This window comes from Oncorhynchus kisutch, linkage group LG15, assembly GCF_002021735.2.
Source record: "Oncorhynchus kisutch isolate 150728-3 linkage group LG15, Okis_V2, whole genome shotgun sequence".
Taxonomy (NCBI): Eukaryota; Metazoa; Chordata; class Actinopteri; order Salmoniformes; family Salmonidae; genus Oncorhynchus; species Oncorhynchus kisutch.
The window spans coordinates 67,244,500-67,262,817 of record NC_034188.2 but is presented as its reverse complement, the minus strand read 5'-3'; the positions used below and the strand labels follow the sequence as shown (position 1 = coordinate 67,262,817).

Here is an 18,318-nt window from a genome sequence, read left to right as displayed (position 1 = left end):
GATCACACAGAGCCCTGCTTCTTTTCAACCCGGTCTCAGGTGGAGGCGAGGCAGCAGGAGCGTTAGTGTTAATGCCGCTGGAGAGCACACAAAGCTCTGACTCAATGCTCGCCTCTGATTGCATTGTACTCCCATGCAGCTTTTTTTTTTTAAATCAAAGCTTAGAAAGAGTCTTATACAGGTGTAATAACTGCCTCTTTTCTATTTCTATTTTATTTTTATCTTCGGGGAGGACACATATCTTTTTTTTGTTTTTACAGCTTTTCTGCTACATATACATACATTTTACATACACATTTTACATACATGGTACTTTTATATACAGCAATAACATACAGTAACAATAATACATTACCGAACATAAACTCTTTAATCCCACCCCTCAGTCATTCTCAGCCCATCCCACCTATCACCATAGACCTCAGCTCTTTAATCCCACCCCTCAGCCACTCTCAGCCCATCCCACCTATCACCATAGAACACCCTCGTTTGGTTTCCATGTGCCATATCTTTTTCAATATAGCTGTGATGTTTTACATACATTTTGAAATGTTATTTTCTTTTCGTTATGGCGACATTGTTCCACTTTATCTAATGTGGTGCCATGCAAGGGGCATACAAGCGCTGTGCTGATGCCTGACGGGACAGATTGGGATGTGTGTGTGTATGTGTGTGTGTGCTTGCGTGCATGTGTCTCTGTGTGTATGCATGTGTTTGTATGTACATGTACGCGTGCATATGCTTGTGTGGGTTCATTTGTGTACATGCATGTGTTTGTGATTGTGTGTCGGGGGGTAATTAGGACATCAGTAGAAGCCTCTGACAGGCCTGTCATCTCCACAGCCTGTCCAGCAAGGAGACAGGGGTCAGAGGGGGTAAGAGGGGCTGGAGATGGGTCAGGAGGCAGCTGCTACACCACCACTCACTGTCTGGAATCTCTCACAGAATATTAAACCACTGGGACCTCAGGCAAGACACTCCCTCACCTCAATTATGGAAAACACAAAGCCATCACACAGGGTATTACTATTTGATAACTCAACAAATGTGCATTGTGATGGAGTATGGCTATGAGCCGTGAGATTTGAGTTTTGAGACAACGTGACAAAATGTGCTATCTAACTGTTATCTAAAAATTCCCTCGTTATGACATAATGACAAATCCAGTTAGCTGTTGTGAGCTTAACCACTGAGCATGCTATGAAATTGAGGATCTGTATTACAAAGAGACAGATACAGTACATTAAATACAATCTCCATCGGTGGGCATTTCTGGTGACCTTGGTTATGGCATATCATTAATTCTACGTATGGATGATTATTTATCCCCACAATAACATGTCTGCTGCTCCCCCCCTCTCTCTCTCTGTGTTGCACCTGTGCCCATTCTGTCTGTGCCTGGCCCCGGTGCTCATACTCTCATAATCACATCCATCAGCCCACAGCTCTAACTGCATCCAGGACCGCTAAATACATCCATTTGTTTTCAGGTGTCATTTATTTTGTGTGCCTCAATCAGACACCTGTCACACACACCTGCTGTCAATGTGTGTGGAGCTAAAGAAAATAAAAAAGAGGAGAGAAGGCCTTTTGTTTCTTCTGCGAGTTTATAATGAGCACACTGTTTCCAATCTTCTTCCTCCATTTTTCAATTTCCTATGCCTTTTTCACAGTCAAATCACAGCTATCAATCAGGTGTGTGTGTGTGTGTGTGTGTGTGTGTGTGTGTGTGTGTGTGTGTGTGTGTGTGTGTGTGTGTGTGTGTGTGTGTGTGTGTGTGTGTGTGTGTATGTGTGTGTGTGCGTGAAGGAGGTAAACTGAGGCCGTGTACCTTGATGGAACCATCTCCAACCCCAGCTCCATTAGTCAGAGATTGGAGGGAAATATGTGTGTGTGTGGTGGTGTGAAAATGAATACGATTATACATGGCTGCCAATGCAAGGCTGTCTCCCTGCCCGGCTCCAAATGATTCACAATGTACACCGTTGAATTTGCCCTCTCTATTTGAGTAAATGGATCTATTCTGCACACTGTCCTTTTACAGTGGTACCGACAGGAAAAGCCACATATTTGTTTAACCATTTATTAGAAAAGATTACAATACATGCAATACGATACTCTTGGCGTCAGGCTCTGCTCCTTTGGGATAGCTCACTGCCAGAGCATGCATAATGACAAGATAACTATAGTAACAGACAGTGAGCAAGGTATGTTATACCAATCCCCCTGACCGAAGCAAAATCACACTCCAAACTGTGGAGGCTGGGGTGGGTGGTGGGGTAGCAGAAAACAGACATACATGGCATGTAATGCATGCTACAGCAATAACATGTCACCAAGAACACCCGCGCATAGCGTGCATGTGGCAGCCAAATGAAGGTGCAACACCTGGTTGACTAAATACACCGCAATATTAAGGTAGAGTGAATCTAATTGGTGCAATATCAGCTGATGCAATACTCAGGTTTCCTGTCTGGTGTTGCTGTAACTACTGATAACACATTATAACACAGTATAACATATTATACAATGTATGTATACAGATATAGGATCTTAATTTGAGACAGTTTGCTACATCAGGAAAATAATCCTGCAGCAACAGGAAATGTGAAGTATTATGTGGATTATAATTAATGGACATTTTTGTAGGGGTACATTTTTCTTGAGGTAAAAAAATCAAGACTGAAATTTCAGTGGAAATTACAAACTTCAGAAACCTTTTTAAATCTCAAATACACTACACCTTTTACATGTCTTTCATTGCAGGGAAGTTCTCCTGCAAAAGGGTGATTTAATTAAGATCCTACACCTGAATAGCTAGGCATACAGATAAAAACGTATGTCTTGTGTCGTAAACCCAATGACCAATGCAAATACACTACAGTGAATAAAATAACTGGTTCACGTAATGGTACATATCAAGTCAAACACCTACACGTTCATACCATAGGCACATTGCAATCTAACACAAAAGCGATAGCATGTGGCAGCAGACGCATAGTGGCAGCAGTGAAAAGAGGAAGACAATTGTGACTGACAGCACTCCAACGTAGAATAAAAAAATCTTAACATCATGTGGCATGTACAGTATATGTATGGGAAAGACTGCTAGTAGGGACTAACTCTAGGATTATGCAGATACTGCAATGTGCACCAGTGTTTTACAGAGTGTATTGATTGAAACAAAGATCTATTTGAAGTGACTGAGCCAAATGGCAACTATAGTAAATTCACAATGGCAGGCTAATATAGGACTTCACAGCCTGACATTTCCTCCCCTCCACACAGAGCGGTCTCTAACTGTGTGCCAATGGCCATATGATTTACTCTGGACCCACATGAATATTTCATATTAGCGCTTAGCTGGCTCATGGCATCAAGAAATGTATTATTTTTAGTGAGCTTTGTAGAGACACCCTGGAAATTCCCCCTTTGATGAATGGTCAAATAGTTTATGTTGTATTAAAAGGGCAAAACAAATGACTATCAATCATCTTATGTTGACAGCAGTTATATGCTTAATCCCTCCCATTTCTGAAATTCCCTTTCTGGGGTTTTCTGCTGAATCAGCTGCCAAAGCAAATCAAATCAAAGCCTGCTCTCTGCAGAACAGGTCAGCTTCGATTTCACTATTAGACAAACCTACTCTGAAAGTGAAAGCTAAATATTGGTTAGTATAAAATATGGGTTACCAAAGAGGGTGTCAGTTGACATCTGGGCCGGCAGGGTAGCCTAGTGGTTAGAGTGGTGGACTAGCAACCGGACCAACCCACTGTTCCTAGGCTGTCGTTGAAAATAAGAATTTGTTCTTATTAACTGACTTGCCTAGTTAAATAAAGGTAAATAAAATAAAAAGTGAATATTGGCATTATTGTAATGCATTAACTTTCAATAGACACAATAGTATGCTCTAACCTGGAGTTGAACCCTCTAGTTCAGTTAGGAAATGTATCTTAAGTAACACCAACTGCTGTAAGAGCATACTAATGGATTGAGATAAAGAGAAAAGATAATCCAACTATGAACATGGTGTGATTTAAAATAAATGAAACATAGAATTAAATTACTTTTTTAGGATTTCTGCCTGAGCTAAAAAGTAGATCGCAGCGATGCCATCTGAGTGTGCATAAAGGTAGCGTTGCCAATGAATGATTCAATCTGCTCATCATGCTCCCACTACTACCTGCATTGAGTTGGTTTCATTTGATTGGCTGGGTAATTACCTGAACGCTGGTTAATTGCTTGTTAATTTGCCCCTGATGGCGAGCACATCCAGCTCACGACAAGTCTGCCAATCAGCGGTTTACACACGGTGCACATGGGGACTTGCTCAGAGAGTATGCATACACACGGACACATGCATGTACTACGCACATACTACAGCCCTGCAGCTAAAATCTTCTCCATATTTAATGTTCCTAGGCTGTCATTGTAAATAAGAATTTGTTCTTAACTGACTTGCCTAGTTAAATAAAGGTTAAATGCATTTTATTTTATTTTAAATATGCTAAGCTGAGCAAAGCAGGTGCTCTTCCATATGGATATCCATTGGAAAACAGCAGACACATGATTGAGGGAGAGAGAACACTGATTGGCTTGGCTTTCGAGTTAGAGAGATAGGCTGCATGCTCACAGACTGGCAGGGAGGGAGAGAAAGCGACACATAGAGAGAGACAAAGAAAGAGATGCATGGGACTGACTATAACTGTTCACTCCCCCACCAGATTGATATTTTATGGTGTACGATGTGGTTCAGATGACATGGAGAGGTTGAGATGGAGTGAGAGAGTGTACAGGCGGGAAGAGTTCAGTGATTTATTGTGTGGGTGCATGTCTGGCATGTGGGTAAGTTAAGGTGTGTTTGTATGTGTGCGTGTGTGTATGTGTGTTTGTGTGTGTACGTGTGATGAGTTAGCGCTAGGTGCAGTCAGACTGAGCCCATTAAAAAGTGAAGGCACAGGGGGACAGATGCACCCCAACATGAGGCACAGGAAACAGACTCTTTGATCATTACCTGCCTGCCAGTCTGCCCTCCACAGGGACCGCCCATTACCACTGCTGATGTGCTGCTCTGACAGGCTATAAAATCACACACACACACACACACACACACACACACACACACACACACACACACACACACACACACACACACACACACACACACACACACACACACACACACACACACACACACACACACACAGCACTACTCACATTCACAACAACTATCACTCAAGCTAGTGTTGTCGTCAGTTAAACCTGTCCCCCAAAGACACATATAGAATAGCCATATGGCAATGGGGTTGAGATGAATGCATTTACAGGTATTGATTGCTTTGGTGGGTATACAGTATGTAAGCTACTCCATTTTTGTATCTGTTTAGAGGGCGCTCTACCTGGTACACAGCCAGTATAGAAGCACTTCTCACTTATCTTCTCAGCTATAGGGTGACATGGGGTAACTGGAAAACATGTCACTCACAGATTACTATGTGAGTCTCATTAGCTGACAGCAGTTGTTTTTTTCCCACCTTTATTTAACCAGGTAGGCCAGTTGAGAACAAGTTCTCATTTACAACTGCAGCCTGGCCAAGATAAAGCAAAGCAGTGCGGCACAAACAACACCACAGAGCTACACATGGGATAAACAAACGTACAGTCAATAACACAATAGAAAAGTATACATACAGTATGTGCAAATGAAGTAAGATTAGGGAGGTAAGGAAATAAATAGGCCATAGTGTAACGTTGTTCATATTTAATGTTCACAAAAAACACTCAAACAAAATGAGAAAACGGAGAAACGGAGAAAACGAAAGCGCACAGTTCTGTCAGGGAAACAACCTAAACAGAAAATAATCACCCACAACTAAAATGGGGGAAACAGGCTACCTAAGTTTGATTCTCAATCAGAGACAACGAACGACACCTGCCTCTGATTGAGAACCATACTAGGCCAAACACATGGACTACCCACCTCAACTCACACCCTGACCAACCTAAAACAAAGACATAACAAAGGAACTAAGGTCAGAATGTGACACATAGTGGCAAGAAAATGTCAATTTAGCAATTAAACACTGGAGTGATAGATGTGCAGAAGATGAATGTGCAAGTAGAGATACTGGGGTGCAAAGAAGATAAAATATATGGGGATGAGGTAGTTGGGTGGGCTATTTACAGATGGGCTATGATCTGTAAGCTGCTCTGACAGCTGATGCTTAAAGTTAGTGAGGGAGATATGAGTCTACAGCTTCAGTGATTTTTGCAGTTTGTTCCAGTCATTGGCAGCAGAGAATTGGAAGGAAAGGCGACCAAATGAGGAATTGGCTTTGGGGGTGACCAGTGAAATATACCTGCTGGAGCGCATGCTATGGGTAGGTGCTGCTATGGTGACCAGTAAGCTGAGATAAGGCTGGGCTTTACCTAGATAAGACTTATAGATGACCTGGAGCCAGTGGGTTTAGCTACGAATATGAAGTGAGGGCCAACGAGAGCATACAGGTCGCAGTGGTGGGTTGTATATGGGGCTTTGGTGACAAAACGGATGGCACTGTCATAGACTGCATCAATTTTACTGAGTAGAGTGTTGGAGGCTATTTTGTAAATGACATCGCTGAAGTCAAGGATCGGTAGGATAGTCAGTTTTACGAAGGTATGTTTGGCAGCATGAGTGAAGGATGCTTTGTTTGCGAAATAGGAAGCCGATTCTAGATTTAACTTTGGATTAGAGATGCTTGATGTGAGTCTGGAAGGAGAGTTTACAGTCTAACCAGACACCTAGGGATTTGTAGTTGTCCACATATTCTAAGTCAGAACCGTCCAGAGTAGTGATGCTAGACGGGCAGGCAGGTGCTGGCAGCGATCGGTTGAAGAGCATGCATTTAGTTTTACTTGCATTTAAGAGCAGTTGGAGGCCACGGAAGGAGAGTTCTATGGCATTGAAGCTTGTCTGGAGGTTTGTTAACACAGTGTCCAAAGAAGGGCCAGAAGTATACAAAATGGTGTCTTCTGCGTAGAGGTGGATCAGAGAATCACCAGCAGCAAGAGCAACATCATTGATGTACTGTATACAGAGAAAAGAGTCGGCCCGAGAATTGAACCCTGTGGCACCCCCATAGAGTCTGCCAGAGGTCTGGACAACAGGCAGGTTGAACAAGCTAGTAATAGGGGTTGCAACAATTGCGGAGGATAATTTTAGAAAGAGAGAGTCCAGATTATCTAGCCCGGCTGATTTATAGGTGTCCAGATTTTGCAGCTCTTTCAGAACATCAGCTATCTGGATTTGGGTGAAGGAGAAATGGGGGAGGCTTGGGCAGGTTGCTTGCTGTGGGGGGTGCAGAGCTGTTGACCGGGGTAGGGGTAGCCAGGTGGAAAGTATGGCCAGCCGTAGCAAAATGCTGGCAACCTTGGTTAGCATGCACTGCGCCCGGCCCGCCACAGGAGTCGCTGGTGCTCAATGATACAAGGATATCCCTACCGGTCAAAGCCTCCCTAACCCGGACGACGCTAGGCCAATTGTGCGTCGCCCCACGGACCTCCCGGCCGCGGCCAGTTACGACAGAGCCTGGGCACAAACCCAGAGTCTCTAGTGACACAGCTGGCGCTGCAGTACAGCGCCCTTAACCACTGCGCCACCCGGGAGGCCCTAGGAAAGCACTTTTAAAGAATAACTAGGCATCCTATACTGACAGAATGAGGTCAATATCCTTCCAGGATACCCGGGCCAGGTCATTTAGAAAGGCCTGCTCGCTGAAGTGTTTTAGGGAGCTTTTGACAGTGATGAGGGGTGGTCGTTTGACCGCGGACCCATTACGGATGCAGGCAATGAAGCAGAGGTGTATTTAGAGGGCAGGTTGGTCAGGATTTTATCTTTGAGGGTTCCCGTGTTTACGGATTTGGGGTTGTACCTGGTAGGTTCCATGATAATTTGGGTGAGATTGAGGGCATCTAGCTTAGATTGTAGGATGGACGGTGTGTTAACTTCTTCGATATAGGGGGCGCTCTTTTCATTTTTGGATAAAAAACGTTCCCGTTTTAAACAAGATATTTTGTCACGAAAAGATGCTCGACTATGCATATAATTGACAGCTTTGGAAAGAAAACACCCCCTGACGTTTCCAAAACTGCAAAGATATTATCTGTGAGTGCCACAGAACTGATGCTACAGGCGAAACCAAGATGAAATTTCAAACAGGAAATGCCCCAGATTTTGAAGGCGCTGTGTTCCAATGTCTCCTGATATGGCTGTGAATGCGCCAGGAATGAGCTTACACATTCTGTCGTTTCCCCAAGGTGTTTGCAGCATTGTGATGTATTTGTAGGCATATCATTGGAAGATTGACCATAAGAGACTACATTTACCAGGTGCTCGCTTGGTGTCCTCCGTCGAAATTATTGCGTAATCTCCAGCTGCGTGTATTTTTCCATTTGCTTCAGAGGAGAAACCAAACTGCCACGAATGATTTATCATCGAATAGATATGTGAAAAACACCTTGAGGATTGATTCTAAACAACGTTTGCCATGTTTCTGTCGATATTATGGAGTTAATTTGGAAAAATGTTCAGCGTTGTAATGTTGTTTTTTCTTAGCCAAACGTGATGAACAAAATGGAGCGATTTCTCCTACACAAATAATATTTTTGGAAAAACTGAACATTTGCTATCTAACTGAGAGTCTCCTCATTGAAAACATCCAAAGTTCTTCAAAGGTAAATGATTTTATTTATTTATTTATTGTTTTTGTGAAAATGTTGCCTGCTGAATGCTAGGCTTAATGCTATGCTAGCTATCTATACTCTTACACAAATGCTTGTGCAGCTATGGTTGAAAAGCATATTTTGAAAATCTGAGATGACAGTGTTGTTAACAAAAGGCTAAGCTTGTGAGTGAATATATTTCTTTCATTTCATTTGCGATTTTCATGAATAGTTAACGTTGCGTTATGGTAATGAGCTTGAGGCTATGATTACGCTCCCAGATACGGGATTGCTCAACGCAAGAAGTTAAGCATATCCCAGTTTAGGTCCCCTAACAGTACAAACTCTGATAAATGGGGGGGCAATTCATTCACATATGGTGTCCAGGGCACAGCTGGCGGCTGAGGGGGGTCTGTAGTAGCTACAGTGATAGACTTATTTCTGGAAAGGTGGATTTTTAAAAGTAGAAGCTCGTAGAAGTAGAAGAACTGTTTGGGCACAGACCTGGATAGCATGACAGAACTCTGCAGGCTGTCTCTGCAGTAGATTGCAACTCCACCCCCTTTGGCAGTTCTATTTTGGAGGAAAATGTTGTAGTTGGGGATGGAAATTTCAGAATTTTTGGTGGCCTTCCTAAGCAAGGATTCAGACACAGCTAGGACATCGGGGTTGGCAGAGTGTGCTAAAGCAGTGAAAAAGACAAACTTAGGGAGGAGGCTTCTGATATTAACATGCATGAAACTAAGGCTTTTACGGTTACAGAAGTCAACAAATGATAGTGCCTGGGGAATAGGAGTGGAACTGGGGGCTACAGGGCCTGGGTTAACCTCTACATCACCAGAGGAATAGAGGAGGAGTAGGATAAGGGTATTGCTAGAGGCTATAAGAACTGGTCTTCTAGTGCGTTGGGGACAGAGAATAAAGGACCAGATTTCTGGGTGAGGAAGAATAGATTTAAGGAATAATGTACAGACAAGGGTATGGTAAGATGTGAGAACAGTGGAGGTAAACCTATGCGTTGCGTAACGATGAGAGAGGTTTCATCTCTGGAGGCATCAGTTAACCTAGGTGAGTTCTCCTCTGCATGTCTGGGGTGGGACAAAAGAGCTATCTAAGGCATTTTGAGTGGGAATGAGGGCTCTACATTGAAATAAAAGAATTAAAAGCCAAGACAGCAGTAGACAAGGCATATTGGCATTAGAGAGAGGCATAAAGCAATCACAGGTGTTGATCAGGAGAGCTAAGACAACAACGGGTAAATTGCGATGAATGGGCAGAGCTGGTCAGTTAGGTACATAAAGGACCTGAGTTCGAGGCTGGGAACGACAGGTAAACAAAATGAGGTACCGTGTTATTGAAACAGTCCAGGGGGCATCCGCTGTGTAGCCGAGTGATCATAGGGTCAAAAGAGCAGCAATAAGTGAGTCAGGGTGCCGTGAGGTTGTCACTACTACGTTAGGTGAGCAGGGGACACAGCGTTCAGAAAAGTTAGCAGGCCGGGGCTAGTAGATGATTCTGCGGCGATATCGTAACAGAATAGCCAGTTGAGACCACATCGGGCGATCACGTCGGCAGTCCAGTCATGATGGATCGGCAGTGCTCCGTGTCGACAATAAAGGGTCCAGACCAATTGGCAAAGGAGGTATTGTAGCCCTAGAATTAGCTGGTATATGGGCCTAGCTCAAGGCTAGCTAGTGCTACCTTTGGGACAGAGGCGTTAGCTAACAGTAGCCACTCGTTTGCAGCTAGCTAGCTGTGATGATCCGGAATAATGATCCGGTGTAATGATCCAGAGCGGCAGAAATCCGGTGATATGGTAGAGAGAGCAGTCCGATGTGATCTGGGTTGATATAGCTCTGTGCAGACTGGCAGTGAAAACAGCTGAGGGGAAAACAACTCATAATAATGTCTGAAATGGAGTAAATGGAATGGCATCAAACCCATGGAAACCATGAGTTTGATATATGTGATATCATTCAAGCTATTCCTCTCCAGCCATTGCCTCGAACCCGTTCTCCCCAATTAAGGTGCCACCAACCATGTCATGTCATCTCTATTGTCTATCTCTATGATGTGGTTTGGCTCCAACAAGCTGTACCAGATGAGGTGAGGCCCAGCCACAAACTGTGTTTGCTCTGTTGATGGGATGGCTGATATGAGAGCTGCAGGTTATTGGCACAACTGAACAAGGCACTGACTGGGGTTCAGGTGAACTCATTTTATTGTTTGCTCAGAGAGGTCATTTGTGAAATAGACTCTGAAGCCATCACATAGCTCTTCCAGCAGAGATATAGAATGCATCACGCAGACTTTATCAGACTCCCAGCATTAGCCATCAGACACACATCATCAAACAAACAGCATCGGCGGAGATAGACAAGACAGACGCTCCTCTGTGACTCTGAGCCTGTTAGCTCAACATTCCCTCATTGAAACCTATTTTGTCTTTACAGCCATGCTGCCTGATGACAGCATCTATTGTTGAGTCAATTGGAGGTGAACATTTGAGTCAATTTGAGGTGAACCTGTGGATGTATTTCAAGGCCTACCTTCAAACTCAGTGCCTCTTTGCTTGACATCATGGGAAAATCAAAAGAAATCAGCCAAGATCTCAGAAAATAAATTGTAGACCTCCACAAGTCTGGTTCATCCTTGGGACAATTTCCTGAAGGTACCACGTTCATCTGTACAAACAATAGTACGCAAGTATAAACACCATGGGACCACGCAGCCGTCATACCGCTCAGGAAGGAGAAGCATTCTGTCTCCTAGAGATTAATGTACTTTGGTGCAACAAGTACAAATCAATCCCAAAACAACAGCAAAGGACCTTGTGAAGATGCTGGAGTAAATAGCTACAAAAGTAGCCAACGTAAAATGAGTCCTATATTGACATAACCTGTCCTCTGGTCTCTGGTCTGTCCTCTGTCCTCTGGTCTGATGAAACAAAAATATACCTGTTTGGCCATAATGACCATTGTTATGTTTGGAGGAAAAAGGGGGATGCTTGCAAGCCGAAGAACACCATCCCAACCGTGAAGCACGGGGGTGGCAGCATCATGTTGTGGGGGTGCTTTGCTGCAGGAGGGACTGGTTCATTTCACAAAATAGATTACATCATGAGGGAGGAAAATTATGTGAATATATTGAAGCAACATCTCAAGACATCAGTCAGGAGGTTAAAGCTTGGTCGCAAATGGGTCTTCCAAATGGACAATGACCCCAAGCATACTTCCAAAGTTGTGGCAAAATATCTTAAGGACAACAAAGTCAAGTTATTGGAGTGGCCATCACAAAGCCCTAACCTCAATCCTATAGAACATTTGTGGGCAGAACTGAAAAAGCATGTCCGAGCAAGGAGGCCCACAAACCTGACTCAGTTACACCAGTTCTGTCAGGAGGAATGGGGCAACATTCACCCAACTTATTGTGGGAAGCTTGTTGAAGGCCACTCGAAACGTTTGACCCAAGTTAAACGTTTCCAAATACTAATTGAGTGTATGTAAACTTCTAACCCACTGGGAATGTGATGAAAGAAATCAAATCTGAAATAAATCTTTCTCTCTACTATTATTCTGACATTTCACATTCTTAAAATAAAGTGGTGATCTTAACTGACCTAAAACAGGAATTTTTACTAGGAGTAAATGTCAAGAATTGTGAAACTGAGTTTAAATGTATTTGGCTAAGGTGTATGTAAACTTCCGATTTCAAATGTATGGCGCAGCATCAGGTATGTATGGGCAGAGTAAGTGCAGCGTATCAACTTATAAGCATTAGCTTGTTGTCTATCTGCATCCCCAGTGCCATTATCCACATTTTGGGGTGTCACCCGAGGACACCATGCCCACACAGTGAAAGGGAGGGCACACATGCACGCACGCACGCACGCACACACACACACACGCACACACACACACACACACACTGAGTTGGCTAGAATAAGGGGATTAGAGAGGGTCTTCAGGGAACGTGGCTGAAGCAGTAGAGGAAACTACAGCCACCGTGAATCACCAGTGAAGGGCTTCTTCCTGACCACACTGAAAGGCCATTCATTTACAGCAGGACTCACTAACCAGAGGGCTAATTCACTGTGCACTGGGCAGTTACATCTTCTATTTTCTTGGAACAAAGGATAAATAGAGACTAATGTTGTTTAATCTGTCGTTCTATTTTAGGGTTGGGAGAGGCTGTGTTGTACTGTTCCTAGAATCTCAGAGTGAAGATGGACTATGATAGGAGGACCAAGGTCACGGTTAGGAGGACACAGTTTGTTTGCACCAGACAAGAGGCTGGCATGGGAATGAGAGTGAGAACAGCCAGTGGTGCTATATCAGTGCTCTGTATTGGAGCGTTGGACCCATCACAACCTCCACAGTCAGTATTGGAAAGCCCTGCCTGGCTCCTGGCAGAGAGGTGGCTCTCTGTGCTTCTCCTCTCTGTGTGCTGCTCGCTGGGCTGTGAGTCAGTGAGTCAACCCCAACAATGTAACCACTTCACCAGGAGCCATTGCTCACCTTTGATTTGTGCACAAGGTTAAACCAAACGTTGCGTGAAGACAATAGAGACTGAATGGGGTATGACAGAGGTACAGATATGTACAGCAGGTAATATTACTCTCTGAGCTACAGGTCTGTATGTTGCCCTACTCCCACCCCCCTCCTCAATATGACCCATATAGTTGCTATGGTGACCAAATAGGTCATATTTTTCTGTGTCACATTTGCATTTGTTTTGTAAGAGTTGCTCTTTTATAAAGAAATAGGTGAAAGGGGTTATGACAGCAAAATTAATCAACTTTAATGTTGTGCTATATCTGCAAAATACTGTGTCATAATGTCAATGAACTTCTATCACACACAGACCTAGACTTGCATATAATAAACACTTGCAAAAACAATAACAATAACTAATTACATTGTTCCAAATTAACCAGTTTATGCTGTGCTCTCTCTCTCTCTCCTATGAATGAGGTGTAGAGTAACAGCCTTCATTATCTAATGAGATTACCAGAGTCAATTTCAACGATGCAAAATACCCCACATACGGCCTGGCAATAACACAGGGCCGTATAATGAGGTAAAATAAAGGCTAAATGAATCCCCATCACTGGAGCCAAGGGATTGGGGGAATGTGAACTGTGCACAATTAGACAGCTCATCCAGAATACAGAATCAGACAAAGCAACATTACTCACATACTGTAAACCTCTTTAAGGCAGAAAAGCACACAGTCAGTCAATCTACTGTGGCGAGCACTGTGGTACTATACAGTCAGTTAATCTCCTGTAGCTAGCACTGTGGTACAATACAGTCAGTCAATCTAGTGTAGCTAGCACTGTGATACTATACAGTCAGTCAATCTCCAGTAGCTAGTACTGTGGTACAATACAGTCAGTCAATCTAGTGTAGGGTTCAACATACCATACCTTCCAAACTCTTCCTGTGGACACCTGGGGGAGGTTTGGACGTCATTTCCAGTCACAACTTGCAGACTTGTTTACGAGTTGCTGTGAGTTGCTGTGCGTTTTGTTGCCAACCTATTTTGCTACCTGACAACTTTACGGTTTTTACCGTTTATATATATTTTTTTTTTACCGTTCAACTTTTTCACTCCGGACGCTTTATCTGGACACTGTTCGTCAGGATCTCCAACAGCCGAAGCTAAGTAGTAACATTAACATGATGCCTTCTAATTGCAGTCGCTGTACTCATAATATACAGGAGAACGATCGCCTTACGGCGAGGATAGCTGTGTTACAAGCCCAGCTTCAGACGCAATCGTTAGGCAAGGGTAATTTCAGTATAGGAAAGGATGAAACAGCGTCTGTGCCACCAGTAAGTACAGAGAGTAGTATAAATCCCCTGGCACAGTCCCCGCAGCTTTCCGCATTCCTCTAATTTTTTTTTAGAAAAGGCTGTTGCGCAGCAACTCACTGCCTTCCTGAAGACAAACAATGTATACGAAATGCTTCAGTCTGGTTTTAGACCCCATCATAGCACTGAGACTGCACTTGTGAAGGTGGTAAATTACATTTTAATGGCATCGGACCGAGGCTCCTACGCTCCTAGACCTTAGTGCTGCATTTGATACCATCGATCACCACATTCTTTTGGAGAGATTGTAAACTTTCTACTTTTAAATTCGGACAAAACAGAGATGCTTGTTCTAGATCCCAAGAAACCAAGAGATCTTCTGTTGAATCTGACAATTAATCTTAATGGTTGTACAGTCGTCTCAAATAAAACTGTGAAGGACCTCGGCGTTACTCTGGACCCTGATCTCTCTTTTGAAGAACATATCAAGACCATTTCAAGGACAGCTTTTTTCCATCTACGTAACATTGGAAAAATCAGAAACTTTCTGTCCAAAAATGATGCAGAAAAGTTAATCCATGCTTTTGTCACTTCTAGGTTAGACTACTGCAATGCTCTACTTTCCGGCTACCCGGATAAAGCACTAAATAAACTTCAGTTAGTGCTAAATACGGCTGCTAGAATCTTGACTAGAACCCCAAAAATGTATCATATTACTCCAGTGCTAGCCTCCCTACACTGGCTTCCTGTCAAAGCAAGGGCTGATTTCAAGGTTTTACTGCTAACCTACAAAGCATTACATGGGCTTGCCCCTACCTATCTCTCTGATTTGGTCCTGCCGTACATACCTACACGTACGCTACGGTCACAAGACGCAGGCCTCCTAATTGTCCCTAGAATTTCTAAGCAAACAGCTGGAGGCAGGGCTTTCTCCTTTAGAGCTCAATTTTTATGGAACGGTCTGCCTACCCATGTGAGAGACGCAGACTCAGTCTCAACCTTTACGTCTTTACTGAAGACTCATCTCTTCAGTGGGTCATATGATTGAGTGTAGTCTGGCCCAGGAGTGGGAAGGTGAACGGAAAGGCTCTGGAGCAACGAACCGCCCTTGCTGTCTCTGCCTGGCCGGTTCCCGTCTTTCCACTGGGATTCTCTGTCTCTAACCCTATTACAGGGGCTGAGTCACTCGCTTTTACTGGGGCTCTCTCATGGCGTCCCTGGAAGGGGTGCGTCACCTGAGTGGGTTGATTCACTGATGTGGTCATCCTGTCTGGGTTGGCGCCCCCCCCCTTGGGTTGTGCCGTGACGGAGATCTTTGTGGGCTATACTCAGCCTTGTCTCAGGATGGTAAGTTGGTGGTTGAAGATATCCCTCTAGTGGTGTGGGGGCTGTGCTTTGGCAAAGTGGGTGGGGTTATATCCTTCCTGTTTGGCCCTGTCAGGGGGTGTCCTCGGATGGGGCCACAGTGTCTCCTGACCCCACCTGTCTCAGCCTCCAGTATTTATGCTGCAGTAGTTTATGTGTCGGGGGGCTAGGGTCAGTTTGATATATCTGGAGTACTTCTCCTGTCCTATTCGGTGTCCTGTGTGAATTTAAGTATGCTTTCTCTAATTCTCTCTTTCTCTCTTTCTTTCTCTCTCTCGGAGGACCTGAGCCCTAGGACCATGCCCCAGGACTACCTGACATGATGACTCCTTGCTGTCCCCAGTCCACCTGGCCGTGCTGCTGCTCCAGTTTCAACTGTTCTGCCTTATTATTATTAGACCATGCTGGTCATTTATGAACATTTTAACATCTTGGCCATGTTCTGTTATAATCTCCACCCGGCACAGCCAGAAGAGGACTGGCCACCCCACATGTGCTTTCTCTAATTCTCTCTTTCTCTCTTTTTTTCTCTCTCTCTGAGGACCTGAGCCCTAGGACCATGCCCCAGGACTACCTGACATGATGACTCCTTGCTGTCTCCAGTCCACCTGGCCGTGCTGCTGCTCCAGTTTCAACTGTTCTGCCTTATTATTATTCAACCATGCTGGTCATTTATGAACATTTGAACATCTTGGCCATGTTCTGTTATAATCTCCACCCGGCACAGCCAGAAGAGGACTGGCCACCCCACATAGCCTGGTTCCATCCTAGGTTTCTTCCTAGGTTTTGGCCTTTCTAGGGAGTTTTTCCTAGCCACCGTGCTCCTACACCTGCATTGCTTGCTGTTTGGGGTTTTAGGCTGGGTTTCTGTACAGCACTTTGAGATATCAGCTGATGTACGAAGGGCTATATAAATAAATTTGATTTGATTTGATTTAGCGAGCACTGTGGTACTATACAGTAAAGAGAGAGCAGGATCTATCTTGCTCTGCCTCTCATTCAGTTCTTTACCTCATACAGAGACTGAACTGAGATCAGTCCTTACAGTTTAGAACCGCTGTTCATCTCTTATTTTACAAGTCATGGTTCATTATTTGGAAGACTCTTTCCAAAGGGGTGCTGACATTGTGTTAGCTTTCATCTCGTAACATGTTTCCCAAGTCCCGGAACGACTCTAAACGCCATAGTTAAACATGAGAACTGAGATCATTTGAAAGTGACACCACTTCAAAGGCAGTGTGTGTGCTGCAGACCCAAAGAGGGACACAGGGAAGAGATTCACACAAGCCTCCTAATCACCTGTAATCCACTGTTCATTCTAGGTCCCTTAAATCACACATTAAAATGCATGCACACTCACCCAAGAACTGGTGAGTACTTGGGGACACATTGTTCACCTATACACTGACTGCATAACGTTTTAGTCACACTGAACATGTGTGTACTGCACACTGATTAAATACTGATATGTACTGTGTATAGAGCGCAGCTATGTGTTAATATAGCCTAAACCAAGAGGAGGAAGGAAGAACTCATGAATACTGCTCATGAATATATTATTGTCATTAAGCATCGGCAGAAGCCGTTTTAAAGTGACAACTGTTCTGTAAACTGATATCTACCATGTTGTCTACCTTGTTGTTGTTTTTAGCTGTTCCACTGAATGTCTCACTCTTTTATCACTTCCCTTCTTTGTCTTTGCTTTCAAACTCTTTGAATATCTTCTCACAGCGGGTGCTGAAAGGTGCATCTATCTGACAGTGACTGTTTTACCCATAAATAAACTGCTGCATCAAAAACTATTGACTGCAGTGGAGGTAAAATCTCCATTAGTCTTCCAGGTGCAGTAGAAAGAAAAGCAACGTGTCTGAGGATGGAAACACATCAATAAATAGAGGCAAATTGCTTTCAAAATGCAAGATGGAACTTATTGTGATGAGTCACTTGTGTCAGCATCTATGTTAAATTGTTAAAACAGACAGTTTTAACAATTTTAAAGTATATATTGTTGGAGTGAAACTACTCAGTGACACTATATTGCAGTGACACTAATCGTATGATAGTATACCCATGTCGCAGTTGCAATGGAAATTAGAAACACTAATTTGGCAGAGCACTAACAAGCTCTTGGGGGGGGGGGATTCAAATTTCAATTTCTGTTTGATTGGCCTCTCAAACTGTTGTATGTCAGTTTGGCATGGGAGTGAAAAGAGTCCACTTCATAAAGCATTCTGGCTGTCTGGAAATGTCTCCTGTCCTCAGCAAATAAACAGAAAGCAGCATAGTAACTAAAGGAGAGATGACTGCTTGATGATGTCTGTACCATAACAGAAGTTCTCCCTGGGGGTTAATGGGGAGGGGAGGGCATTGATTATTCCATGTGCTGTGTTCAAGAGCCACAGCTGTTCAGTAATTGGTAGGCTTTCATTTTTTT

General features: G+C 43.7%; 1 protein-coding gene across 5 annotated transcripts in view; it reads right to left on the bottom strand.

Annotated features, from left to right (window-relative positions):
- The window catches only part of cadm1b (cell adhesion molecule 1b), a 154,447-nt gene that overhangs the window by 56,477 nt on the left and 79,652 nt on the right, over positions 1-18,318 (bottom strand). The window contains exon 1 of one of the 5 annotated variants that reach the window (XM_031790893.1): positions 14,132-14,393. The exons of 3 other annotated variants lie outside the window; for them this stretch is intronic. In XM_031790893.1, the coding sequence (XP_031646753.1) occupies positions 14,132-14,177 (46 nt within the window). In that variant the 5' untranslated portion in view covers positions 14,178-14,393. Of the gene's footprint in view, positions 1-14,131; positions 14,394-18,318 lie in introns of those variants that run through there. One more of the 5 variants, XM_031790891.1, reaches the window with a different exon arrangement.